Source organism: Microcaecilia unicolor, chromosome 2 (assembly GCF_901765095.1).
Source record: "Microcaecilia unicolor chromosome 2, aMicUni1.1, whole genome shotgun sequence".
In the NCBI taxonomy this organism is placed as follows: domain Eukaryota; kingdom Metazoa; phylum Chordata; class Amphibia; order Gymnophiona; family Siphonopidae; genus Microcaecilia; species Microcaecilia unicolor.
This window is the reverse complement of record NC_044032.1, coordinates 94,454,406-94,482,258: the sequence shown is the minus strand read 5'-3', so window position 1 is coordinate 94,482,258 and position 27,853 is coordinate 94,454,406. Positions and strand designations below refer to the sequence as shown.

General features: G+C 41.7%; 1 protein-coding gene across 1 annotated transcript in view; it reads right to left on the bottom strand.

The window, feature by feature from the left end:
* Positions 1 to 27,853, bottom strand: part of MTREX (Mtr4 exosome RNA helicase) — a 427,098-nt gene that overhangs the window by 17,459 nt on the left and 381,786 nt on the right. Inside the window, 3 exon segments of the mRNA XM_030193130.1 lie at positions 10,349 to 10,433; positions 10,435 to 10,493; positions 26,857 to 26,879. Coding sequence (XP_030048990.1) covers positions 10,349 to 10,433; positions 10,435 to 10,493; positions 26,857 to 26,879 — 167 coding nt within the window.

Below are 27,853 nucleotides of genomic sequence, written 5' to 3'. Positions count from 1 at the left end.
AATGTGTGTTAGTTGTGTTTGTGTGCAGAGGGGCTGTGGAGGTATGGGGGTTATATGGTTCCTCAAATTTGTTAAGTGATAGGGCCTAGGGAGTATATTGAGCCCCTCTTCTCCAGCTGCACTCTTCTCTTTGGCTGGCAGACAAGGCTGCTGGTGGCTCCCTGACCAGCACTTACGTGCTTGTTTGTGACTTTAGTGTCAGAGACAGACACAAGCAAATTTTATGGCATAAATCCAGCTAATGTCATTCTTCCATACAAAGCAGAAGCAGGGACTTTATACCTCAATCATAGTGGAGGAGTGGCCTAGTGGTTAGGGTGGTGGACTTTGGTCCTGGGGAACTGAGGAACTAAGTTCGATTCCCGGCACAGGCAGCTCCTTGTGACTCTGGGCAAGTCACTTAACCCTCCATTGCCTGCCGCATTGAGCCTGCCCTGAGTGGGAAAGCGCGGGGTACAAATGTAACAAAACTACAAAAAAAAATATGCCTGATTTGATGTTTTGGGAGTCGGGAGAATGCCTGAAACTAATGGCTTGTGCTGTTTGACATGTACAGTTCTCTCTGTTATTTTTTTTTTTTTTATTTTGTGTTTCAGAACTCTTAGCTTTTCCTTTGGAGAGAAGAATACTTGCTAAAAACAAGCTCTTCAGAGCTTATCTTGTTTAACAGAACACAAGCTGAACTTGCTGATGCCCTTTTCTAAACTACTGAATTTATTTATTTGTTGCTTTTGTACCTCACATTTCCCACCTATTTGCACGCTCAATGTGGCTTACATAGTACCATCAAAGGCATTTGCCCTGGATTTTACATACCATGCTCTTCATTTTGGGTCCATTTACCTTCACTTAGAAAAATTTCTAGCAAAAATGTTATTGCTGCTGTAGTTAAATAAAAATAACTATAATCTGGGTTAGAAAAATGCACCTAAGAGGCCTTGCCCATTTTGGTACTCCAAATATATCTACTTACATGACGCTCCAAGGTTGCTTCTATTCTCTAATGCATACTAAATTGTCAGTTTCATTAAAACATGCATCATGGTGAACATTGGGGACAGAACAACATAGCAGATCCCAACTGTCTCCACAGGTTGCTGATGTTACTTGACGATATGGTGAAGTGGAAAGGGAAGACCCCAGTGCTTCCAACTGAGCCTTGACGTCTCTTGGTGCCATGGACTGCACTGCAGTGCAGTCATTTTGGGCAAAACTCACATGAGAGTTTCCAGAAGAGAGACTATTGGCAGGAGGATAGCTGAGGCTGCCTTGGGATGTAGAATATTCTTTTTCTCCTGAAGAGCAAACCATATCAGCTGAGCTGCTGCAGTGAGGGAAGTCTTATTCATAAAGTCAGCAATGGAGAATGATATATAATTTGAAATGGATGTGGTATTGAGCCAGGAGAATTTGCAGAGCTGAATGTTATTAATGTGGATGGTACCTAACTAAGCCTCAATTACAACATCAAGCTGGTGGGCAGGAGCAGAAGCAGAGTACTACAGGTTGACAGGAGCATGCGAAGATTGTTATCTATACCAGATTTTCTATGAGCTTCCACACCGTCTTCTTGACTAGTAAGGCTGTCATCACGCCAGTACAAACCTCTTCCCCTTTGGTGGAGGTTCAAGATTAGCTCTGCTCAAATATGCTGTTTAGATATTTCACCCATGCTGTAGGGACCTCCAATTTTCTTATGCCCAAGCTGATGTCTTAGATTTTCCTTATACTGTGCATTCCTTGCCACCTTGTTTTGAGGACTGGTTCATGAAGGAGAATGTTGACTGACACATTTATGCGTTACCTTAATCCTTTTGGCATATTGCCCCTTCTTGATTTGTGTATAATAGTAATTTCTTTTTTTGTAATATGTAATAATTTACATAAACATGCATCATGTGCACTGGACTTAAAAAGTTGCTCTGCAAATGTCATGAACATGTAGAAATAGATGGTAACAGCAAAGAAAACATACTGATGGCATTACATAGGTGTAAACTAAGGGGCAAGAAACCAACACACCTTCTTGAACTTTGGTTAGATCACGCTCTCATTTTAAAACCTTCTCAATCATTTGTTTAGACTGGCTTGATAGAAAATATGAAAATGCAGCATAACAAAGGCTACTAAACACAGCAGTACCAAAAGCTGCACTATACATGCTAGACCTAGTCCTTAGTAGAGCACATGATGTGGTGCGGGAGGTAATGGTGCTGGGGCCGCTTGATAACAGTGATCATAATATGATCAGATTTGATATTAGCTTTGACGTATACACAGGAAATCCATTATGTTAGCGTTTAACTTTAAAAAAGGAGACTATGATGAAACGAGAAGAATGGTGAAAAAATAACTTAGAGGAGCGGCTGCGAGGGTCTTACATCAGGCGTGGATGCTGTTCAAAAACACCATTCTGGAAGCCCAGGCCACATATATTCCGCGTATTAAAAAAGGAGGATAGAAGACCAAATGACAACCGGCATGGTTAAAAAGTGAGGTGAAGGAAGCTATTAGAGCTAAACGAAAATCCATCAGAAAATGATAGAAGGAACTGACTGAAAATAATAAGAAACAGCGTAAGGAATGACAAGTCGAATGCAAAGCACTGATAAGGAAGGCAAAGAGGGACTTTGTTGGAGGCAAAAAACACATAGTAAAAGTATTTTTTTAGGTATATTAAAAGCAGGAAGCCGGCAAAAGAATCGGTTGGACCGCTAGATGACCGAGGGGTAAAAGGGGCGATCAGGGAAGACAAAGCCACAGTGGAGAGGTTAAATGAATTCTTTGCTTTGGTCTTCACCGAGGAAGATTTGGGAGAGATATTGGTGCCAGAATTGGTATCCAAAGCTGGCGAGTCGGAGAAACTGAATGAAATCTCTGTAAACCTGGAGGATGTAATGGGGCAGTTCTACAAATTGAAGAGTAGCATATCTCCTGGACCGGATGGTACTCATCCCAGAGTACTGATAGAACTGAAAAATGAACTTTCGGAGCTATTTTTAGTAATATGTAATTTATCCTTAAAATTGAGCATGGTACCGGAAGATTGGAGGGTGGCCAATGTAAAGTCGATTTTTTAAAAAGGTTCCAGAGGAGATCCGGAAAATTATAGACCGGTGTGTCTGACATCGGTGCCGGGCAAAATGGTAGAGACTATTATAAAGAACAAAATTACAGAGCATATTCAAAAGCATGGATTAATGAGACAAAGCCAACATGGATTCAGTGAAGGAAAATCTTGCCTCAGCAATCTATTACATTTCTTTGAAGGGGTGAACAAACATGTGGATAAAGGTGAGCCGGTTGATATTGTGTGCCTGGATTTTCAGAAGGTGTTTGACAAAGTACCTCATGAAAGACTCCAGAGTCATGGGATAGGAGGTAGTTTCCTATTGTGGATTAAAAACTGGTTAAAAGATAGAAAACAGAGAGAAGTGTTAAATGGTCAATACTCTCAATGGAGAAGGGTAGTTAGTGGGGTTCCTCAGGGGTCTGTGCTGGGACCGCGGTCACTAACCCCCTCCCACCCTCAAAAAACATCTTTAAAAATATTTTTTTGCCAGCCTCAGATGTCATACTCAGGTCCATGACAGCAGTATGCAGGTCCCTGGAGCAGTTTTAATGGGTACAGTGCACTTCAGGCAGGCGGACCCAGGCCCATCCTCCTTCCTACCTGTTACGTTTGTGGAGGAAACAGCAAGCCCTCCAAAACCCACCACAAACCCACTGTACCCATATCTAGGTGCCCCCCTTTCACCTGTAAGGGCTATGGTAGTGGTGTACAGTTGTGGGGAGTGGGTTTTAGGGGGGGGAGGCTCAGCACACAAAGTAAGGGAGCTATGTTCCTGGGAGCATTTTATTAAGTCCGCTGCAGTGCCCCTAGGGTTCCCGGTTGGTGTCCTGGCATGTCAGGGGGACCAGTGCACTACAAATGCTGGCTCCTCCCACAACCAAAGGGCTTGCATTTGGTCGTTTCTGAGATGGGCATCCTTGGTTTTCATTATCGACGAAAATCAGAAAAGACCAAGTCTAGGGACAACCATCTCTAAAGGATGACCAAAAGTTCAAGATTTGGGCGTCCCTGACTGTATTATCGAAACGAAAGATGGACATCCATCTTGTTTCGATAATATGGGTTTCCCCGCCCCTCCATCGGGACTTTTTGCGAGGACGTCCTCAACAAAACTTGGACGTCCCTTTCCATTATGCTACTCCATATGGTGCCAGCTACTCTTCTTATCAAGCTCTCTTGAATTCAGACACAGTTTTCGTCTCCACCACTTTCACTGGGAGAACATTCCACAAATTCACCATCCCTTTTCCGTGAAGAAGTAAGTATTTCCTCAGGCTACTTCTGAGTCTATCCCCTTTCACCTTCATCCTTTGCCCCTCATTTCAGAGCTTCTTTTCAACTGAAGAGACTTGTCTCCTGTACATTTATGCTGCAAAGATATTTAAATATCTCTATCATATCTCCCCTCTCCTGCCTTTCTTCCAAAGTGTACACATTGGGCGTTTTTAAGTCTGTCCCCATATGCTTTATGAAGACGACCACTGACCATTTTAGTAGACGCCCTCTGGACTGACTCCTTCCTATTTATATTTTTTTGAAGGTGCAGGCTCCAGAATTGTACACAATATTCTAAACGAGTCATATAGGGGGCATCATCACCTCCTTTGGCTTATTGGTCATTCTTCTCCCTATGAACGCAAGCACCTTTCTAGTTTTCACCGTCGACTTTTCTACCTGCTTGACCACTTTAAGATCATCACATATGATCACATCCAAGTCCCGCTCCTCTTTCATGCACAAAAGTTCTCGAATTTTTTGAAGCGCAAACGCATGGCCCTGCACTTTTTAGCATTAACTTTTAACCTACCAAATTCCAGACTATTTCTCTAGCTTCGTCGCTAAGTCCTTCTTCATGTTACCCACACCACCAAGGGTGTCTACCCTATTACAGATTTTAGTATTATTTGAAAAGAGCACACCTTACGAGACAGCCCTTCAGCAATATCACTTACAAAAATGATAAAAAGAACTGGCCAAGAACCAAACCTTGTGGCACACCACTTTTAAACAACCTTTTCCTCAGAATGAGCTCCATTTGTCACTACCCTTCTCGATATCCACGCAACCAGTTCCTAACCCAGTCAGTCACTTAGGGCACATACCAATAAGTCTTGACCATAACACTGGGATCTCATGAAAGAGTAACACCTTGTGGCACACTACAACGAGGAGATACTTCCACACACCCTATTCTTTTTGCTTCTGCACTGTTGAAGCACCAGGACAAATGAATGCAGATAACCAAGGAAAAAGGAATGTTCAGCATCTAGGTCTGAAAAAATTGTACATGCTCTAAAGACTACTAGCAAAAGCAGTATAGAAAGGACAGGATACTCCACAATATCAACTTTCATCCCAGAGATGTAGAATTCTTGGTACCTGAAAGTCTCACATTTCTCAGTATCTTTAGAGAGCACTTCTAGGACCTACGACATGACTGCAAAGAGCAGACTGAGAGAATATTGGAGTGCTGCTAATATCATTAGAATAATACATATTTTTTATAGATACTAAGGGGAGGAGGGACATTTTCAAACTGCAAAAACAAGTTTATCTGTCCTTGAAGCATAAGAAGTTCCATCATATACTGAGTACAATAAGTCTTGTTTTAAACCATTGCTCAATTTGCTTAGCATAAAAAAACCCTCTCTCTTGACTCAATGGCTCAAGCAGATATGCACTAGATATCTATAACTTATTTCCTCAACCTTACTTACTGTTTATATCATCTACTAAGGCTTTTTCCTTGTCTTGTTCAAAGGCCATGCCAAAAATAAAAATAAAATCAATCTTTTCTAAGAAATGTTTTGCTCTAAACCAGAAACACAAACTTTCCCTTCAATGAACCCTGGCAACAAAGCACCAAAGTAGAAATACAGCTTTGGGTATCAGTACTGTATATTATGAACCTAACTATTGACTTTGGTTCAGGGCCGGAAAATCATTTGTGACTCCCTGATGCTGATAGAGAGGATTCATCAACCCCTTATCAAGAAAGGCAAAATTTTATACTAACATTGGGGAAACCTCCATGATCTAGTATTGGGTTTAGACTTGGAGAAGTACAACTAACAGAGTGAACCCAAGTCTTATACTAGAAGATTATAGAATCCAAGTACTACCCTTGAAGGGAATTCTGGCTCTGGGACGCTGAAACCGATTCCGTGAGTAAATCCTGGACATGTCTAATAGGGACCATGTCTAGAAGCTATCCTGGCCAGTCCACCCGGGGAACCCCATAACCCTCTCTTTGACCTCCAGTCCTTCCCTGGCACCAACACCTCTATCAAACTTCTTACCATTACAGATCTCAAAGACACTTTTGCTCTTGAAACTGGATTTACTGACTCTAACTTTTGGCTGGAATGGATATGATACACCACCTCTAGTCTGAATGTCTCTGACTGTTATGTCTGCTCCATCCCACGTCCTGAACTCACTGTTGTTCCTTTCGCTCTTAACTTTGACAATGACTATAATGGCACTGTCTGTATTCTTAAGCTCTTACAAAGTCATACCCCTCACTAACAAATTCTGTCGCTCCCTTCATCTACTCTTTCCCAGTGTACCTAAAGCACTTGTTTTCACTAAGCCCCCTCCCTTCAAAATGCCCCACAAAGACATTAAATTCTCTGTTTGCTTATTGAGAATGAATGTTGCAAATCCAATATTTGTTGGCAACCTGTCTTCCTGTTCTTTACAGATTCTCACAATTAACTCTATTGATTTCTCTAAATTCTCTACTCCCAAGCTATTTGGTGGTATTGTGGAACCAAAACTCTATACCCAACCTTGCTCCTAACTGGCAAGGACAATATGCCCTTGTCCAACTTATGATCCCACTTACTATTGTCAATAACCCTAAACCTTCCAGACCTAAAAGGGAACTTAAGGGTTCCTTTGATGACCGAATTTACATTGATTGCTATTTGCGTGCCAACGGGGGTGCCTGATGAATTTAAAGCCCGTAATCAGATTGCTGCTGGATTTGAGTCCTTAATATTTTGGTGGGCCACTACTAATAAAATGTTGATTGAATTAAGTACACATATTATAACCAACAGCGTTTCATTAATTACACTAGAGCAGTGGCGTAGCCAAGGGTGGGCCCACTTGGGTTCAGGCCCATCCAGAAGCAGCACACCTATGATGCCCTACCAGCTGAAAACTTCAAAAAATTGTTCCTCCTGCATACCTTGTAAATAGCAGATCTTTGCCTGTAGCAAGCAGCGATTGACACATACTGCTCGCACCAGCCCCACAGCCTTCCCTCTGACGTATTCCTGCCTATGTGGAAGTAGGAAGTTGCATCAGTGGGAAGGCTGAGGGGCCAACATGAGCAGTGTGTATTAGTTGCTGCTCGCTGCCAGTGAAAATCTGCTATGTAAAAGATATGCAGGAGAGGGGGGATGTTTGAGAGACCATATGGCATGCAGGTGAGAGAAGAAGAGACCAAATCACTTGTGGAATAGGGCGGGATTCTTCTGCCCACCCATCTTGGGCCCAGGCCCACCAAAAATTGGGTGTCTGGCTACGCCCCTGCACTAGAGACGCTGTCAAGGGCATTGCTGAGCAGTTGGACGCCACCAGCACATGGCCTGGGAGAACCGGATGGTTCTTGATATCATGTGGCCGAGAAAGGGGACGTGTGTACAATGTTAGGTGGCCATTGTTGCACTTTCATTCCCAACAACACAGCCCCTGATAGCACCATCACAAAAGCCTTGAAGGACTTACTTCTTTGGCTGAAGAACTCACAGAAAACTCTGGAGTGACACATCCTGGACAGGATGGCTTGATAATGCTTTTGGTAAATTGAAAAAATTACATTATCTCTGCCCTTACTAATCTTATCATTGTTATCGCTGTCTTTGTTCTTTTTGGCTGTTGCATTATTCCATGCGTTAGAGGCTTGGTACAAAGATTAATTGAAACTGCCTTAACCAAGAGAGAACCTGCAGGGTACGCCTTGGCCCTGTATGAACCTTACAGCCTGTTCCAGATGATAATACCATATATGCTGAGATGCATGCTATTCCTAATGATAATTGTTTATGCACAAATGCAAGCTCCTCCTTGTGATGAAGAATCACATGGCATCGAGACCCCTGTTTAGAGCTTTATTATATACTCAGTAGGCAAGAGTCCTGGTCAATCTCCTGAGGGATTACACTTGGTTATGTATGTTTCACCTGCCGCACTTTGCAACCTTGTCACTAACTACCACTCTTGCGCCATATTCTTATTCGGTAATACTCCCTTACCATACACTCCCCCATATATATCTTGTCTCCTGAAGTACAGATACCACCTTGTTGTGCTCATGAGGTCGTACGACAATGACTGGTAAGACAGGAACTGGAGTCTCATCCTGCTGAGGGGCTCCAAGAGGCCTGCAACCTAAACAGCCTGTGGCCGGGGTACTAACTTTGCCATAATAAAGCTGAATTAGAGGTGTAAGCTCAACCCTGGGTGCAGGGACCACGCTCGTTGACACTATACTTGTGTGAAGCACTTATTCTATAGGCCTTCAAGGGGGGAGATGTATATTATGAACCTAACTATTGACTTTGGTTCAGGGCCTGAAATCACAAATAGTCTGATAGGCCTCAGTGATAGTGACACTGAATCCAACTCAAGTGTGACTCAAGAACCCAGTGATCTGTTGAGACATGCAGATGCAAGCAACTATGGGAAAGGAGCTGGGGTGCAACAGCATAACTGCCAGGGTTGGCAAACTTGTGGTAACAGATGTTCAGGAGAAAACAGAACCATGAGTTCCCCTGGGAGAATGATTAGGCCGATAAGGCTTTCCGAGAATAGTTAACCACATTATTAGTATTAACGTAAATACTAACCACGTTATTATACTATAATCCAATAGTATTATCACAACATTATCATAACCAATAAGCGTGATTATTGTCATATTACCTATGTATGATGATTTGCTTCCTTAAATAAGCATATATAAGTGTATGTACGGAAGTAATGTACTGGAGATCTTGTGCAGCTAACACGGATGTGTAACAGCCTGTCTCCCCTGAGAAACTGTACCGTGTGATTTGTACTTGATAAATAAAGCAGTTTACCCTTCTCATATGCAGCCTTGGTCTTGCTTCACTCTATATATTGGATAGTGACTATTTATAATTTAGGGTGGGGGCCAAAAAGGCTGAAATCAGTACCCTCCTCCAGTTTTATGCCAAATGAAATTAATAAAAACAGTTATTAGGAAATGGCAAATCTGTTTATCACAATATCCAAATCACTTTTACTAGGGCCTAAGCTGATACCTACCCCAAAGCAGAAATAACCACCTCATTTACCAAGAAGGAAGTATCATGCCAAATGTATTTTTCATTCTTTCATACATATACATTGAAAGGTTTTTCAGATATAACTTTTGAACAAATTTGTTCTATGGACAAAATTCAAACTGTCCTGATGTCATCTTCTGTGAGCATACAATCAACAGAGGGCTAATTTTCAAAGCACATAGACTTACAAAGTTACACAGTAACTCACGGAACTTTGTAAGTCTAAGTGCTTTGAAAATACATCTCACTGGAATTCAGGAACACGTTTTTTTTTTAGTCCTCAGAGAATATTTGGTCTATGTATCAACTAAAAGTAGTGTTATTGAGGGCAATTCTATAACTAGGTGCCACAAATTAGGTGTCCATTTATGTGGACTGCGAGACTATTCTGTAAGGATTGCTACAAGCGTTAAGGGTTCTTACAGCATACTTGTGTGCCTACACTGAAGTGAGCACGCTTACATCTAGGTCTATGGCTGGTGTAAATGTGAGCACCTAAATGTAACATATATGTACTTAAGGTATTCTGTCAACTAAGAGCATAAATGTCGGAGCCACCTATGCCTTGCCCCTCCCATGTGAACACCCTCTTGCATTTACGTGTTAAGCCATTTGTGCGCTAGGATTGTAGAATAGTGCTAAGCAAATGGCTGCCATTTGTGTGTGTGGATGGCAGCACGTTATAAATTTAAGTATGCAAATCACCTGTTATAGAATGAGTTAATATGTATGTGTCTGGCTTTAAAATGCCTAAAGATCAGAAACCACTAATACCAATTATTAATTTTTCTATTGTAGGACAAAATCAAGTTTCAAGAATCTGGAGACCACTTTATAAGAATACCAACTTTTCCTTTCCTTGTCACAGTCAGCTTAACACAATGAAAATTTGGTATGCATTCCAGGTGCTTGTAGTACATCAAATTACTCTAGAGACAGAAAAATATAAAAGTACCTTCAAAGACATCTGTCATTTTGCAGATTTGCGCAAATGTTGCACCATTGGCCCATGTGTATACAACATCCATCAAGTTGGGTCGGGAAGGAGCTCAAGTAAGTTTCCTCATCTACCTCCAGCTTGGCTTCTGCTGAAACCTTAGCTATTCGTTGGCCGTTTCCTAAACACAAATAAAGCACTGTATAAACTAGCCCAAGAAAATGGTAGACCTTTTGGTGTTAAGACTATTATAATCTAGAAAGTAAAATAGTACAGTCAAAAGAACATCTTTCAAAAAAGTGAAAACAATCTAAATGAAGAAAATAGGAACAAGTACAAGCACAGGCTGGCAAGTTAGATGCAAAGTGTTCATCAGGCAGCCAAGAAAATAATTTGAACACAGGCTTGCAACAGAGCAATGGTTCTCAATCTAAACCTGGCCAGTCAGGTTTTTAGGATAGCCACAATAAATATGCATGAGATACATTTGCATGCCTTACTTCCATTGCACACACATTTATTTCATGCATATTCCTTGTACCTGACTGGCTAGATGTGACCCAAGGACTGGGTTCTCAATCCCCAGCTGAAGAAGCAAAAATGAAAACCTTTTCAACTACATTTGAAGCAAGAAGCCTATAAGGGAGGGAGTCAGCTAGACCATTAGACGCTCAAGAACTAAAAGAGGGACTCAAGGAGGCCAAGGCCAAAGCAGAGTGACTAAATTAATTATTTTTTTTCGGTCTTTACTGAGTTTCAAGATTTTTTTTAGTGAACTGTAATTATTGTGTTTGGAGTAATAATTATTGTTCTAAGTTTTGGTCCCCGGGTTTCGGAGTTCCTCAGGGGTCTCCATTATCTCCTTTGCCTTTTAATTTTTTTAATATCTTCTTTGGGAACCAATAGTCTGAACTTGAATGTTATTGTCTTATGCAGATGACATTTTTTTTTAGTTCCAATATTTTTATTGTGTTTTATAAATGATAACAAATGGCTAAAATAAAGCAATTAGCCAGCTTAACAAGTTAACAGTAACAAGCATCAGCATACATGTTCAAGTTAGGGCAAGTCAGGGATTATTTCAATAACAGATCATAATCATAAGTCACAGGAGTAATACATAATTTCAATTCTGACAAAGGTTATTATGTAGTGGGTTAGTAAAGGAGACCATATTTGTTGTACTTAACAAGTGAGTTATGTTTTTCAGCCGCAGCATATTCATATTTTGCTAAATACACACAGAATTCCACCATGATAAATATGTTACTTTGTCAAGATCTTTCCAACAAAAGAAAAGTGTTCTAAGGGCTTGATGTAACATTAAATCCAGTAATTGTGCTTGATATTTGTCTATTGATGATTGTAACATTAGTGATCCACATATAACTATATTATATGATAAAACATCTTGAATATTCAAGGTGGAAGATATTGTGTCCCATACAGAATTCCAATATTCTTGAATATATGGGCAAGAATAGATGATGTGTTTAAGATTTCCAACATCTTTTTCACAGGTCCAGCATTTATTCGCACTGTTTTTTGGTTTTATTGTGTTCAATTTGGCGAGTTTAGCAGGAGTCCATAGGGCTGTGTGTGCTAAGTAGAACATAGATTGTGAAATGGACGCTGATTTGGTGGTATGAGTAATTTTAAACCAAAAAGTTTCCCAAGTTTTTTCATCTAGTTTGGCATTTAGATCGCATTCCTATGATTGCATAGTATGAGTAGGTTCTTTGAATTTAGCTAACTGTAGTATTTTGTACCATTTAGATGTGACTTTTTTGGAAGTCATAAAAGACTTGCAAAGTTGCCAACAAGAAGGGTAATCAGTAGTTAATTTTTTTATATCTACGGAGTTAGTTACACAGTGTTTGAGTTGAACCCATTTATAGTATTGAGAACTTTTAAGACCATATTTTATACTTATTTGGGCAAAAGGTAGCCAAGAATTATCTTTTATAACATCATTGAGAGTCCATATACCAGCTTTTTTCCAAGTATTCCAATTTATGCAAAAATTGTTAATTTTGAATTGTTCCAAATTGGGATGTACATAGTATGTGTTATGGGATGTGTGACAACTGAATCAAGTTCATTAAAAACAGTTCTAAGAGTTTTAAACAAAACAGAAGAAACATTAGTCTTTTGAGACCAAGGGAAGAAATGTGTGGGTGTGTCTGGTTGCTTTAGCATTTCAATCTGGAACCATGATGAGGTGTTGAGTTGTTCCTTATCATACATAAATGCTGAGTTTTGCTTTAGGAGAAAAGATATGTGATAATCATAGAAACTAGGAAAATTGACACCACCTTTTAGTGGACAGGCCTTCAATTTGTTAACTAAAATTCTAGGTGTTTTATTATTCCATAAAAATTGTACTAATTTAGCTTCAACCTTCTTATATGTTGTTGGATTTAGTAACATAGGTAGCATGCTAAGAATGTAGTTAATTTTTGGCACTATCATCATTTTTATGGTTTCTAGTCTACCCCACCAATTAAGCCTTAATGGTGACCATTTTTGAGTTAGTAATTCAGTAATTTTAATTATATTTTCAGAGTTATATTTAATAGTGTCCTCAATAGTGGGGCCAAATAAAACTCCCAAATACTTAATTTGATTATCATTCCATTGAAAATTATATTGTTGAATAATATGTTTCAGATGAACACAATTTATGGGCAAAAGTTCCGTTTTTGTGGTATTTAATTTATAATTGGATATTTTGGCATATTTAGATATTAAACACAGTATGTGAGGAATTGATGTAGGAGAGGTGAATAGTAGGACATCATCTGCATACTCAGCTAATTTAATGTTTTGTTGACCGATTTTAATGCCACTGATAAGGGGGTGTTGACGAATCGCTGTTAATAATGGTTCAAGGGCTAGATTAAATAATAATGGAGATAAGGGACAACCCTGTCTAGTGCCCCTTGTTGGTGGAAAAGGCTTAGAAATTACATCATTAATTTGAATAAATGTAGTTGGGGAGGTATACAGGACTTTAATTATATTGATTGATTGTGCAGATAAACCATACCATTGTAGTACTTTGAACAAATATGGCCATTCTACACGATCAAATGCTTTTTCAGCATCTAATCCTATTGCAACCAAAGGATCTGATGTTTCTTGACCATGCATTAGTATGTTAGAGAAGGTTCTTGTGTTATCTGAGGAGGATCTCCCATTCATAAAACCCGTTTGATCCGGATGTATGATTTTAGGTAGGAAAAGTTGTAATCTCTCGGCAACAATTTTGGCAAATATCTTGGCATCCAAGTTTATTAAGATAATGGTCTATAGTTTTGCACAGAACTGGGATCTTTATCAGGTTTCAATAGCACAATAATATTGGCTTCAGTAAAAATGCCTTTTATATTACCAATTTCTATCATGTAATTGTAATAATCACATAAAATTGGGGATAATATAGACTTAAAGGCTGAATAGAATTCAATTGGTAAACCATCCGGTCTGGGAGCCTTTTTTGTCGCCATGTTTAGGATAGCTATATTAATCTCGTCTATTGTGATTTTTTTTTATAAAACATCTTATTGTCTTCTTCTGTGATAGTTTGATGTTCTAGTTTTCCCAAAAAATCATAGTTTAATGACTCAGTTTCAATGTCTGAAGTATATAAGTCTTTATAAAAAGATTGGAATCTATTTGCTATGTTTATGTTATTTGTTAGAAGAACATTATTCTCATCTTTGATTGAAAAGATGTAATTGTTTTCTTTGCGGGCTTTCAGATAATTAGCTAGGAGGTGTCCTGCTTTATTACCTTCATAGTAGTATGATGCATTGTTATTAAAAATATCTTTGCTAGCTTTAGTACCTAATATTGTATTATATTTGAGTTTGGATGCCTTAAGCTCTTCTAATATGGGTATATTGTTAGTATCACTTATATGTATTAGTTCTAAAGATTTTATTTATTTTCTAATTCCAATATTTCATTATTTAATTCTTTATTTCTAGAGGCTGTAAATGTTATTATTTCCCCTCTTATAAACGCCTTAAAAGCATCCCAAAAATTATTCCAAGAAATGTGATTTGGCGAGTTGAAGTGAAAATATTCTTGCATTGCTTTTGATATATATTCTATGAAATTAGGATTAGTTAGGAGTGTGGAATTAAATCTCCAACGATGTCTATTTATTTGTGTTTGGTTGATGCTGAGCTGCAGCGTAATGTGTGCGTGATCTGATAATAAAATATTGCCAATGTCCGTGTTAAGTACGTCAGATATCAAAGATGACGATATTAAAAAATAATCAATCCTGGAGTATGAGTTATGGGGATTTGAATAAAAGGTATAATCATGTTCTGTCGTATGTGTAATTCTCCATATATCACAAAGTTTAAATTGAGATATTAGGTCGAGAAGATTTTGTGTTGCTTTAGGAGGTTTATAGGCATATTTAGATTTCCTATCAATTATGGGGTTTAATATAAGGTTAAAATCACCACCTATAATGCAGGGCGTGTCTCCTTCAGCTGCTAACATATCTGCCAGTGATAGAAAAAATTCAGGTGACTCTGAATTAGGTGCATAAATGTTTAATAACGATATTGTTTTGTTACATATTTTTATGTTAATATTAACCCATCTGCCCGAGTTATCATTTTTATGAGATATTATGTCTAAATCCATATGACATTTTGATGTTGGTACCTGTATCAGTTGATTTAGGAGAGAATGTGAAGAATGTTCTCTTGTATGGACGGGATTTAATGTTGGGCGTTAAATAATATGTTGAAATTAAATTCCAGTAAAACCAAAGTCTTGTGGTTTAAAACTCCAGGAAGCTCTACACCTAGCTCTATTATATTACCCAATGGGAAACGTAACTGTTGATGATAAATGTAGAGTGTTGGCGTTATTTTGGACTTTCTGATGACGTTTGAACCACAAGTTAACCAACTTTGGCAAAAGACCTTTTTTAAACTGAGGCAATTATGACTGGTTAGGCAATATTTTAATCAATCTTCTTTTTCTCTAATGGTTCAGATGCTTATATTACCCCATATTGACTACTGTAATGTTCTCTATTTAGGGCCATCTACAAAATTATTGAATAAGCTTCAATTGATTCAAAATACTTTGGCTTAATTAATTTTCAGTCTTAAGAAATTCAGTAGTATATCACCTTATACTGCAAAATTAAATTGGCTTCCCTTGGTGATCGTAATCTTTTGAGATTATGATGCCTGAATTTTCAAATCATTCATGATATTACATCTGAATTAGTGTTAACTTTATTTGCTATTTCTCTGCCTAGTATTTCTTCTCATTTACAAAGCCAATTGGTACTGCTAATGATTGTTCTCTTTTCAAGCTATTCATTTTGGAACCTGCTACCTCTGACTATTAAGGTTGAATCTAATTATCTTAGATTTCGTTGCTATTTTATGTTTCCTTATGTAAACCGCATTGAACATGAATTTGCAATATTGCGGTCAATAACAATCTTTTGATATTGATATTTAATTAGATTTACACCCATCAATCGTGCACTGCTAGGTGACTCACATTAAGAAAGATTACAGCAGTGGTGGTTCATGGCACAAAGTTGTGCTTCACATTTGAAAATAAGAAATGATATGGATCTTGAATGATGTGACTAAACACTGTGAAAAAGACAGTTTTAGTGGGACTATACGACTCAGTGGATCAGAACAGGTTTACAGAGCATTTCACTTCTAGATTATGGTTCAGATCTGTTTCAGGCTGGTAACTACTGCCATCTTAGAGTTGTTTGCTGGGCTATGTGGACTCATTCCTGTCTCCAGTAATTACAAAACTTGCAATCACAATACGACACCCCTATTATATTCTCTGTAGAGAGACCTAATACTAAGTGGGTATGGAGACAATTACCCTTATCCTTCAAGAAGGGTAGAGGTACACCAACAGGACAATGTAAATAAGGTCCCACTACCCCTGCTAGATCTATTCTGTAAACCGAGAATGCGTTTCTAGTGCAAGCTTGACACTTCCCACCAGCAAAAAAAACTTACTTATTTCTAGGTGTTGGCATTCACTAAAAAAATGATGGAAATGTAGCATGTTTTGCTCTGAAAAGGAGGAGCTACACTTTACATCTGAGGTTCCCAACGTTTCTAGTTGTGTGGACCCCTTAACCACCTAAAGGACTACAAATCTTCCTGGCCCTCCTACCCTTCAGCACCAAGCCTGCTCACACCAACCCTATTTATTTCCCTTCCCCTTCCTATCAGTCTCTCTCCCTCCCTACAATAGATCCCTACCAGTTTATCTCATCTTCCCAGCCAATCCCCACCAGTCCCTCTCACCCCCACACCCAGTCTCTCTCCTGTTAGTGCCCCACCACTGATGTTCCACTGCTGTTTCCAGGCACTACAGAATGGAAAAAGGATCCAAATGAAAAAAATAAGAGGCAACATAAGCACTGTCAAACTAGATGCAAAGCACTGATCAAGAAGGCTAAAACAGGATAGAAAGAAAAACTGCTGTGGAGACAAAAACTCATAGTAACACCCTTTTCAGATACATCAGAAGCAGAAAGCCTAAAGAGTTGGCATTCATTAAATACAGAAAACCTCAAGAGGAGGAACACAGAACAGAAGAAGAATACCGAATGAAACTATAAGAAGCCAAGACAGATATACATCTGGTGAAAGTGCAAATGTCTAGAAATGTAAGGAGGGGGCGACAAGATTTTTTCAGGTATATTAGTGAAAGGAGGAAGACTAAAAAATGGAATTATGAGACTGAAAGATGCTGTGAACCGCTGTGTGGAAAATTGTGTTCACGGAAGAAATCCTGGAGAAGAACCACGATTGACTGGCAAAGGCACACATGAGAATGGAGCGGATATAGCACCATTCATGGAAGAAAGTGTTTATGAACAACTTGAAAATCTGAAGGTGGACAAAGTCATGGGACCAGACGGGATCCATCCCAGGATATTGAAGGAGCTCAGAGAGGTTGGGGTTTGTTTAATAAATTCTTGGAGAGGGGGGAGCATCCATGGGATTGGAGAAGAGCAGATGTGGTCCCTCTTCACAAAAGTGGTGACAAAGAAAAAGCTGGAAACTACAGGCCGGTAAGCCTCACTTTCAGTTATTGGAAAAATAATGGAAGCGACGCTGAAGGAAAGGATAGTGAATTTCTTGGAATCCAATAAGTTACAAGATCCGAGACAACAAGGTTTTACCAAAGGTATATGTAAAAAAAGTGGGAACACAGGAAGGCTAGAAAAACCTCAGGAACAATACAATTAAAACGTATTACTTAAAATATGTATAAAATAGCATAAAAAAAGTACTCATAAAATAATATATGTACAATAATACATAGTTACATAAATATACTGAAAATCATATAATGTACATTAAAAATAATGTCAAAGATCAAGACATGGCACCATGTTTCGGCATGTAACGTGCTTGCCTCAGGAGTCTTATGGTTAATATGTAAAAAAAAAACTGTTAGGTGGAAAAAGCAAAGAGGTCTTTAAAAAGACCGTGCATGCGTGAAACTCATGCACAAAATGGGAAACAGAAGTGTTAAAAAAAAACAAAGGCAATTGTATACCAAAAATGCAGGAGGGTGAATAGTGGAGTGCCACAGGGACTTATACTGGCGCTATTTAACATATTTATAAAATCTAGAAAATGGAATGAGTGAGGTGATTAAATTTGAAGATGACACAAAACTACTCAAAGTTGTCAAAAATGCATGCAGATTGTGAAAAATTGCAGGAAGACCTTAAGAAACTGGAAGACTGGGCATCCAAATGGCAGATGAAATTTAATGTGGTCAAATGCAAAGTGATGCACATTGGGAAGAATAATCTGAATCATAGTTACCTGATGCTGGGGTCCACCTTAGGAGTCAGCACTCAAGAAAAAGATCTAGGGGTCGTTGGATACTATGTTGAAATCTTCTGCCCAGTGTGCTGTGGCAGCCAAATAAGCAACAGGATGCTAGAAATTATTAAGGCCAAGAATATTATAATGCCTCTGTATTGGCTCTATGGTGTTACCTCACCTTGAGCATTGCCTTCAATTCTGGTCACCGTATCTCAAAAAAGATCTAGCAGAATTAGAAAAGGCTCAAAGAAGAGCGACCAAAATGATAAAGGGAATGGAACTCAAGGAAGTTACATGGAAATACTTATAAAATAAATAGGAGGAAATATTTTTTCACTCAATGAATAGTTAAATACTTAAGCTCTGGAACTCTTTGCCGGATGATGTGGTAACAGCGGTATCTGGGTTTAAAAAAGGTTTGAACAAATTCCTGGAGGAAGAGACCATAGTCTGCTATTGAGATAGACATGGGAAGCAACTGTTTGCCCTGGGATTTGTAGTATGGAGTGTTGCCACAATTTGGGTTTCTGCCAGGTTATTTGTGACCTGACGTGGCCACTGGAAAAGAGTATACTGGGCTAGATGGACCACTGGTCTGACCCAGTATGGCTACTCTTATGTTCTAGCTCCTCCCTTATGAGGAATGGGTAAAGAGATTAGGGCTCTTCAGCTTGGAAGAGAGATGGCTGAGGGGGGATATGATTGAGGTCTATAAAATTCTGTGTAGAATGTATAGAAGTGAATCGATTTTTCACTCGGAAATAGTTTTAAAACAAACAACTCCACTTCCACAGCTGCTGCTTCCTCTGACCCCATAGCTATGATGCTGCAATTGCCTTCCTTGCCTGTGCATTTTGCCGACATGCTTTATGGTGGTATGAAAATATTTTCTTCTCTGTGTCTCACAGCCCCATGTAACAGCCTGGGGATTCCTCAGAACACAGGTTGGGAACCACTGTTCTACATCATTAGAAGCAATGTGCATCTAATGGCTGGACATGCAGTCTTATTATGCTTCCATTTATGCAACAGAAGAACTTAATCACTACTTGTTACATAGAATGTATCAGCTACCTTAACTAGAACCTAATTTTTCCCTACTTTGACACTATCAGCTTTGGAACAGCTCTAGGTTCTCCAGATAGAGGCTGGCCAGGATTGGAACCCTAACCTCAGCCCACCGCAATGAAATGCTGTGATAAAATCTTTGCTATTATTCCTTGTATTTAGCTGTTTCCCTTTGAATATGTGGCACAAATAAGGCAAAGTGTGAAAAATCTACTTCTCCCATCCTGTCATGCAGCCTTTTCCACTGTGTCACACTCAAACTCTCTCTTTTTCTCTCCCCGTCATTAAAGCCTTCTCCTCTCTGATATACATACTCTCGCTGTCCCTCTGCCACACAGCCATCAACTCTCTCTCCATCCCCTAGCCATACAGTCATCAACTCTCTTGAATCCTGGTCTCCCCTCCTCCTCCACTGCAGGTTAGCATCAACCCTCTCTCTGTCTCCTCCTCATCCGCCCCCCACCCCAGACCAATATCAATTGGTTTCTCTCTCCTCCTCCTGATCAGCATCACTCAGGGTCTCTCTCTCTTCCTCTCCCTCACCTTGCTGCCTTTCCAAGTCATGAGCTGAGAATGCTGTGACAGCAGCAGAAACAATATGAAGATGCAAGGGACCATTTCCCTGCGCATGCCTCTGCCAGTCACATCCTCTGATGCAGAAAGATACATCAGAGGAGGGGCATGACTGGCAGAGCAGTCAGTGGGGTGCACAGGGAAATTGTTTCTCTTGCTGCCATGGTATCTGCAACTGGCCACTTGGAAAAGGAACAAGGTGAATGGGGAAGCTGGGGGGGGGGTTGAAAAGAAAGGGGAGGGTCATAGTTCGGGCTATACAGGGCACCTATTGTGGGTGGGTGGGAACAGGGAGTTGCAGCAGCACAAAACTGGTCTGTCTGCCAGGCGTCGCGTACCTCCTGCTTAGGTGTCATGCACCATGTGATCTCTGCTTTAGAAGACAGGATGAGGAGCACTAACCCTTTAACGCACTGTAATACATGGGATTGAAGGTCAGCTGGGGATGGAATGAGTGGAATGTTTTGGCTGTAATTATGTGTTGATATTCTCTGTTATGGGAAACAGGGAAACAGGCTAGTTGTTTAAGGGATGCCAGCACCTCTGGGAAAGGCACCTTCACCTCTAGGAAAGGCACCTTCAACCTGTGCAGGTCTGGGAGAGTTATTCTCTGTTATGGGAAACAGGCTGGTTGTTTAAGGGATGCCAGCACCTCTGGGAAAGGCACCTTCAGCTTGTGCAGGTCTGGGAAAGGCACCTCTGTTTCACACTATAAAAGAGGGTGGAGCACTGACCTTCTTTAGAAGCTTGCCTGAACGTAAGGGACGCCTGGTTCAGTGATGTCCCTGCAATCTCTGAGGAAGAGCTAGTGCTTCCCTGGTGGTCTTCCCAGATGCTGACTGAATTGCAGGTGCTGTAAGTATCTTGGTGTATGTGTTCACATATGTATCACCAATAAAAGCGATATACCGCATATTGTGTCTGGTGGCTTTTGTGTTGTCATAAGCACAGCGCCCCCTAGTGTTACACGCACATGGCAGAGTATAAATCAGGCCTCTACTGAATAATATCAACCTTAAGTGCACAGAACGAATTCCTTGAGTATCTTCAATAAACTAATTGCACTTTCTGTTGACTCAAGACTGGTGTGGCCCATGCAATCTGCCTAGCAAAATGGTTAGGGTTTCTTTTGTGAAAAGTTCTAGAAATGTATTCCATGTTGGTATTGTCAGTTGAACTCAGTACATAATCTTGTTTTCAGAAAAGAAATAATAGAAGGAAGAAAGGTACCCTTCAACATACTGAAATTATTTCTCCACATATATCTAGCAGTGCTATAGAAACGATATTTAGTGGTAGTCCCAGAAAGGGTGGGGAATGTTAAGTTTTATCTGCTTTGAATCTTCTTAATTGTTATCTTTTTATGTGTTTGCTTTTTAGTTAATGGCACACATGGAAAACTACCAGAGACCAGTCAGTTTGAGAGTTAGGGATAGAGACTGTTTCCCGTGAGAGTTAGAGAGAATGTCTCCCTTGAAAGTTAAGAGATTGTCTCCCTTGTCAGTTAGGTATAAAAATTGTCTCACTTGTTTTACTGTATTAGCTTTTGAGCAGTTCAAGCATAATTGATTATATGTTATGGATGGTTTTACTTTTTTTTTACTATGGAGTCCCTTTGTACTTGTCAGCTGCTATGATTTGCACTGCAACACTGGCGGGATAACAAAAGTTAATAAATGATAATAAAGTTTTAAAAAGTACAGAATTCAACATCTATTACAAGAATCTTTGTGAAGGTGATGTAAGGCTAAAGCCTAAAATCAAGTAAAGTTTGTGGTAGTACAGCAGGAAGGAAAATTGGGTAGATTGCATTGACATGGCAGATATTCTATGTTAATATATATCTGACATCAACTTAGAAAGCAACCTAGATGACTTATGAACAAGGACATCACAAAAAAGATGCTCTCGTACTATTAAGACCCACTAAAAACAGAGGGGATTCTCATATAAACCTATTATAATTATTGTTTCATGTCTGATCTGGCTTGCAAGTTATAAGAATCATGAGGAATGAGAAGAGAGGCCAGCATATTGCCAACCACTCTAATTAGTTCAGGCATTTATAAAATAGCTGAGTAAATGAGGACTATTATTGTCAGATATATGAAACAATGTACTCTTTGTGCCAATTAACATTTAATTAAGTCCAAATTAGCAAACAGTAACAAATATAACTCTGATCTCAAAAACCACAATCTGTGGGTGCTTTTGATTCTAGGACAGTTTCTAACTGCATTAATTTAGAGTAGGCCTATACTGCCACAGCTTCGAACCCTCCAACTGAGGTCAAATGCCACTGGTAGGCACCAAAAGTGGCAGCAAGCAAGATGAGCAGAATAAAGAAGAAGGGGGGGAAAGAAAAAGGATGGCTGGAGAATGATGCCTGGATGAGTGGAGAAAAAGGAGAGTCCTAGGAGGTATGAGGCATAATTAAATAAATGGAAAAAAAATGGGGAGAGGAATGCTGAGGCTGGACTACAGAGGAATGAGCAAGGGTGGTAGAAAATGGGAATATTATGGTGTTATACCTAATAAAAATGGAATGTTCAAAAACAAAAAAGAAATAATGTTAACAGTATGAAGCAGTAATTTAACTGAGAAAGATAAAACAGGAACCAAGTACAAACCACAAAACTTTCAAAATTGAAGATCTTCCGAACGTGGGGCACTCCCTTGGTGGATCTCTTTGCCACTCACATCAATCACAAAGTGCCTTAGTTCTATTCCAGGCTCCAGGCCCATAGAGTTGGATTCCTTCCTCCTTAATTGGGGAACAGGTCTTCTGTATGGAGTATTGTGTTCAGTTTTGGAGGCCGTATCTTGCTAAAGATGTAAAAAGACTGGAAGCGGTGCAAAGAAAAACTACAATAATGGTTTGGGATTTGCATTGCAAACCGTAGGAGGAGAGACTTGCCGACCTGAACATGTATACCTTGGAGGAAAGGAGAAACAGGGGTGACATGATACAGATGTTCAAATATTTGAAAGGTATTAATCTGCAAACGAACCTTTTCCGAAGACGGGAAGGTGGTAGAACTAGAGGACATGAATTGAGGTTGAAGGGGGGCAGACTCAGGACAAATGTCAGAAAGTATTTTTTACCTGAAAGGGTGGTAGATACATGGAATGCCCTCCTGCGGAAGGTGGTGGAGATGAAAACGGTAATGGAATTCAAACATGCATGGGATAAACACAAAGGAATCCTGTTTAGAAGGAATGGATCTGCAGAATCTTAGCGGAGATTGGGTGGTGATGCCGGTAATTGGAGAGTAAAAACAATACTGGGCTGACTTCTACGGTCTGCGACCTGATCGTGGCTGAATAGATATGGATTGTCTGGAGTGTAAATTTTAAGGGGCTTCGACGTTAGTTTCAGAACTTTTAGTATAGGAACAGTGCTGGGCAGACTTTTACGGTCTGTGTCCTGAGAAAGGCAGGGACAAATCAAACTTGGGGGTATACATTTAAAGTAGCACATACCATGTAAAATGGGTTTATCTTGTTGGGCAGACTGGATGGACCGTACAGGTCTTTATATGTCGTCATTTACTATGTTACTATCCTGCTTATAATCGAAAGAGAAAAACACCTATATTGCAACCCAAATCGGGAGATGGGCGTCTTTCTCCCGTGGGCGCCCAAATCGGTATAATTGAAAAGCCGATTTTGGGCGTTTCCAACTGCAATCCGTCACGGAAACGGGTAAAGTTGACGGGGGGGGGGGGGGGGTGTCGGAGGCGTGGTGAAGGCTGAACTGGGGTGTGGTTATCGGCCGAGGAGAGATGGGCGTCTTTAGCTGATAATTGAAAAAAAAGGCGTTTTTACCGCGATTCTGAGTCACTTTTTGTGGACCCTTTTTTTTCACGAACAAGTCCCAAAAAAGTGCCCCAACTGCCCAGATGACCACTGGAGGGAATCAGGGATGACCTCCCCAGACTCCCCCAGTGGTCACTAACCCCCTCCCACCAAAAAAACCCCACTTTAAAAACTTTTTTTTCCAGCCTCTATGCCAGCCTCAAATGCCGTACCCACTTCCATGACAGCAGAATGCGTTCTATCCTTTGACAGCCTTTCCCTGGTTCTGATGTGGCTCTCGGGTGAGTGTGACACCCTTTCTGTTATGCGCACTGCAGAGTCACACCAGCAATGCATTGTGGTGGGTGTAGGGTATTGGGCTCTGTGATTCCACTAGCTTGTGGCAAATGCTCACGATGTTGGTAGTTGGTAGGTTCTACTCCCATGGTGCTTTTCCCCCTGCTTACTGGGTCAGAGTGTGCCCTGTTTTGTTTCCGGTAGTCCATGAGATAGTGGCCATTTTTGTAAGCCAGTTTTAGATCCCTTTCACGTGTTAGCCACGTTACAGAACGTAGTTCTTATCTTGAATGTGGCTGAAAGAGGGCATTGTACAGCATTCTGCCAGCTCTGACATACTGCTAATCTCAGTACCAGGGAGACTCGTTGCCAGTGGGGCACAACCTCTGATCTGCAGTTAACTGTGAGTAAGCGTGCTTATTCCAATAAAGGACGTTTTCGGAGAGATTAGTCTTCAGGTGTCAACTGGTGTGCCAATGTTATATAGCAGCAACAAGTCCTAGAGGCCTGCGTGTATGCAGGTCCCTGGAGCACTTTTAGTGGGTACCGCAGTGCACTTCAGCCAGGTGGACCCAGGCCCATCCCCCCTACCTGTAACACTTGTGCTGGTAAATGGGAGGCCTCCAAAACCCACTGTACCCACATGTAGGTGCCCCCTTCACCCCTAAGAGCTATGGTAGTGTTGTACATTTGTGGGTAGTGGGTTTTGGGGGAGGGGGTTGGGTGCTCAGCACCCGTGGTAAGGGAGCTATGCATGTGGGAGCGTTGTCTGAAGTCCACCGCACTGACCTCTAGGGTGCCCAGTTGGTGTCCTGGCATGTCAGGGGGGCGAGTGTACTACGAATCGTGGCCCCTCCCACGACCAAATGGCTTGGATTAGGACGTTTTTGAGCTGGGCGTTTTTAGTTTCCATTATCACTAAAAAAAAAAACCAAACGCCCAGCTCAAAAACGTCCATTTTTTCGAAAATACGGTCTGTCCCACCTCTTCACGTACCCGTTTTCGGACATAGACGCCCATGGAGATAGGCGTTTGCGTTCGATTATGCCCCTCTAAGTATCTTCCCATAACCTTTGTGGGGAATATTTTGCTGAAACTCAGCAGGACCGTGGGACCATGATTCTGATTGCTCCTTACTGGCCTCAACAGATCTGGTTCCCTCTTCTTCTGGAGTTATCCTCTGAAGAATTGTGGAGATTGAAATGTTTTCTGACCCTCATCACACAGAATGAGGACTCTCTTCTACATCCTGACTTCCGGTCTCTGGCCCTCACGGCCTGGATGTGAAGAGCCTAGAATTTGTTTCTTTGCATCTTTTGGAGGGTGTCTTCCAGGTCTTGCTGGCTTCCAGGAAAGATTCCACTAAGAGCTGTCACTCTTTTAAATGGTGGAGGTTTGCCGTCTGGCCTGCCCGACCCCTTAGACTCCCCGAAACTAGACCACGGGGGAGAACAGGGTGAAGAGTCCCCCTCAGACGGGGTATTCACTCGACTACGCTTAGCGTCAACCAAAGGCTCGGAGGAAGAAAAACGTCTCTAGCAGACGCTGGGCTACGAAGAACTGGAGGCAACCCAGTCCGAAAGAAATTGTCAGGAGCCTCAGGCAGTGCTCTTTTTAACATAAAAGCCTTATGCAACAGCAGCACAAATTCAGGGGAGAAAACCTCACCCTGTACCTCTGCCCCCACATTGGGGGGAATCGGAGGCAACAGTTCCTCTAGAAACCTCGAAACGAGGCGTCCCCCTGAAATCAGACCCCTCCGCAACAGCGAGGGTCGAGTCACGCGGCGCCTCCAAGATGGCACCCACTGCCAACTCCGTCGGACGGGAAGACTCACTGCCCGCCATGCTCGTGCCAGCATCAGCATCTAGGCAGCATGAGCTGCAAAGTCCCGCTGCTGATCTGCGTTTCCCACAGTGGGAGTAGCGCTTAACCTCTTCAGCAGCCATCAAATAAAGAAAACAAAATGGTGCCTTCGCGCCAAAACTTACCCTGCACAGAGCGCTGTCAGCGGGAACCTCCCCGGAGCTGGGCACCACTCTCACCTCAGGAGACCGAGTCAAACGAGCTTCGGTCAAGCTGCACCGAACCAGGAGAAAGCGAGCCTCTCTCTTTTATTTTTTAACTGTGAGGAAAGTTAGAGGCAGGCAGCCACAGAGGAACTCCGGGAGGAGGGGGAATGGGGTAAGGCAGGGACAGGGAAAACCAAGTATGCCTTTAAAGTGGGCACCACCAGCCACAACACCCCCCGCTCTACTGGCAAAGCACAGGAGCCACCCCAGGCAGAAATCCACATGAGAAAGCGACATCCACACCTGCTGGGAGATAGAAATATACTGAAGGCAGATGGGGCTGGGCGTCCTGGAACACCATGTGCTTTCAGTGTTCTCTATCTACACCTGCTGGTAGGCAGATACAACCCATCAGTTAATGGATTCATGTGCTGTTGAAGAAATATGATCACGTCACCCCCTCTGTTACGAGCAGCACATTGGCTCCCTTTCCCCACCGTGTCTTATACAAAATCCTGTTACTGGTACACAAGACTCTTCAATCAAAGGAACCCCTCTACCTTTCACAACTGTTGACTCCATATGCCAACCAGTACTGCCTTCGCTCATTGACTAAGAATTTGTTAGTCATTGCATCTCTCTATATAAAACGCACCTCCAACGTTCTAATGAAGCCTCTCTTAGCAAAGTGAAGGGGGTGAGATCGCATTGTGTCTGCCCCGCCCACGCGTCAAACGTGATGATGTCGAGGGCGGAGCAATGACACTCAACCAATCGCATCGCTCGGCAGCGAAGCGTCAGGGAAGGAGGCGGCGCTCCAGACATCTAGCCTTCCCTTCCATGTGTTCCGCCTTCTTCTGACGTCAAGGATGACGTCAAAAGAAGGCGGAACTCAGCGAAGGGAAACCTACACGTCGGGAGCACCGCCTCCTTCCCTGACGCTTCGCTGCCGGAACCGCCACGGAGGTAAATTTAAAAACAAGAAAAAAACAAAAACACGCATGTTGGGGGGAGAGAAGAGGGTGGCCAGTAAAGTACAACAATGGGAGCGGGAGGGCAGGGAAGAAACGACAGCATGGATGCGAAGGGGGGGGGGGGGGGGAGAAGAGGGCGGGCCAGGCTGGCACATGGGAGAGAGAGGAGCATGGATGCGAGGGGGGGTCATGGAAGGAAGAGAGGGGACTTGCTGGAAAAGGATGAATGGAGGCGGCAGGGGACAGAGGAGCATGGATGGCCATGGATTGGGAGGGCAGGGCTCAGGGAGAGAGGGCAATTGCTGGAAAGGGATGAATGGAGGGGGCAGGGGACAGAGGACCATGGATGGGCATGGATTGGGGGGGCAGGACTCAGGGAGAGAGGGGAATTGCTGGATAGGGATGAATGGAGGGGACAGATGGGCATGGATGGATATGGATTGCAGGGCAGGCCTCAGGGAGAGAGGGGTATTGCTGGATAGGGATGAATGGAGGGGCCAGGTGACAAAGGAGCATGGATGGGCATGGATTGGAAGGGCAGGACTCAGGGAGAGGGGAATTGCTGGATAGGGATGAATGGAGGGGACAGATGGCCATGGATGCATATGGATTGCAGGGCAGGCCTCAGGGAGAGAGCGGAATTGCTGGATAGGGATGAATGGAGGGGCCAGGTAACAGAGGAGCATGGATTGGACTCGCACTCACTCTGACTCTCAAACAGTCACTCTCACATACACTCTCCCAAACATACACACTCCGAGGAAAACCTTGCTAGCGCCCGTTTCATTTGTGTCAGAAACGGGCCTTTTTTACTAGTCTTTCCATAAAATTACATATGAACACTCTCGGAAAGCAATCTTTTCAGGCCATGGCCCGACACATTGGAATAAGCTACCGCAATCACTTCACCATCAACCTTCCCTTCAGTAA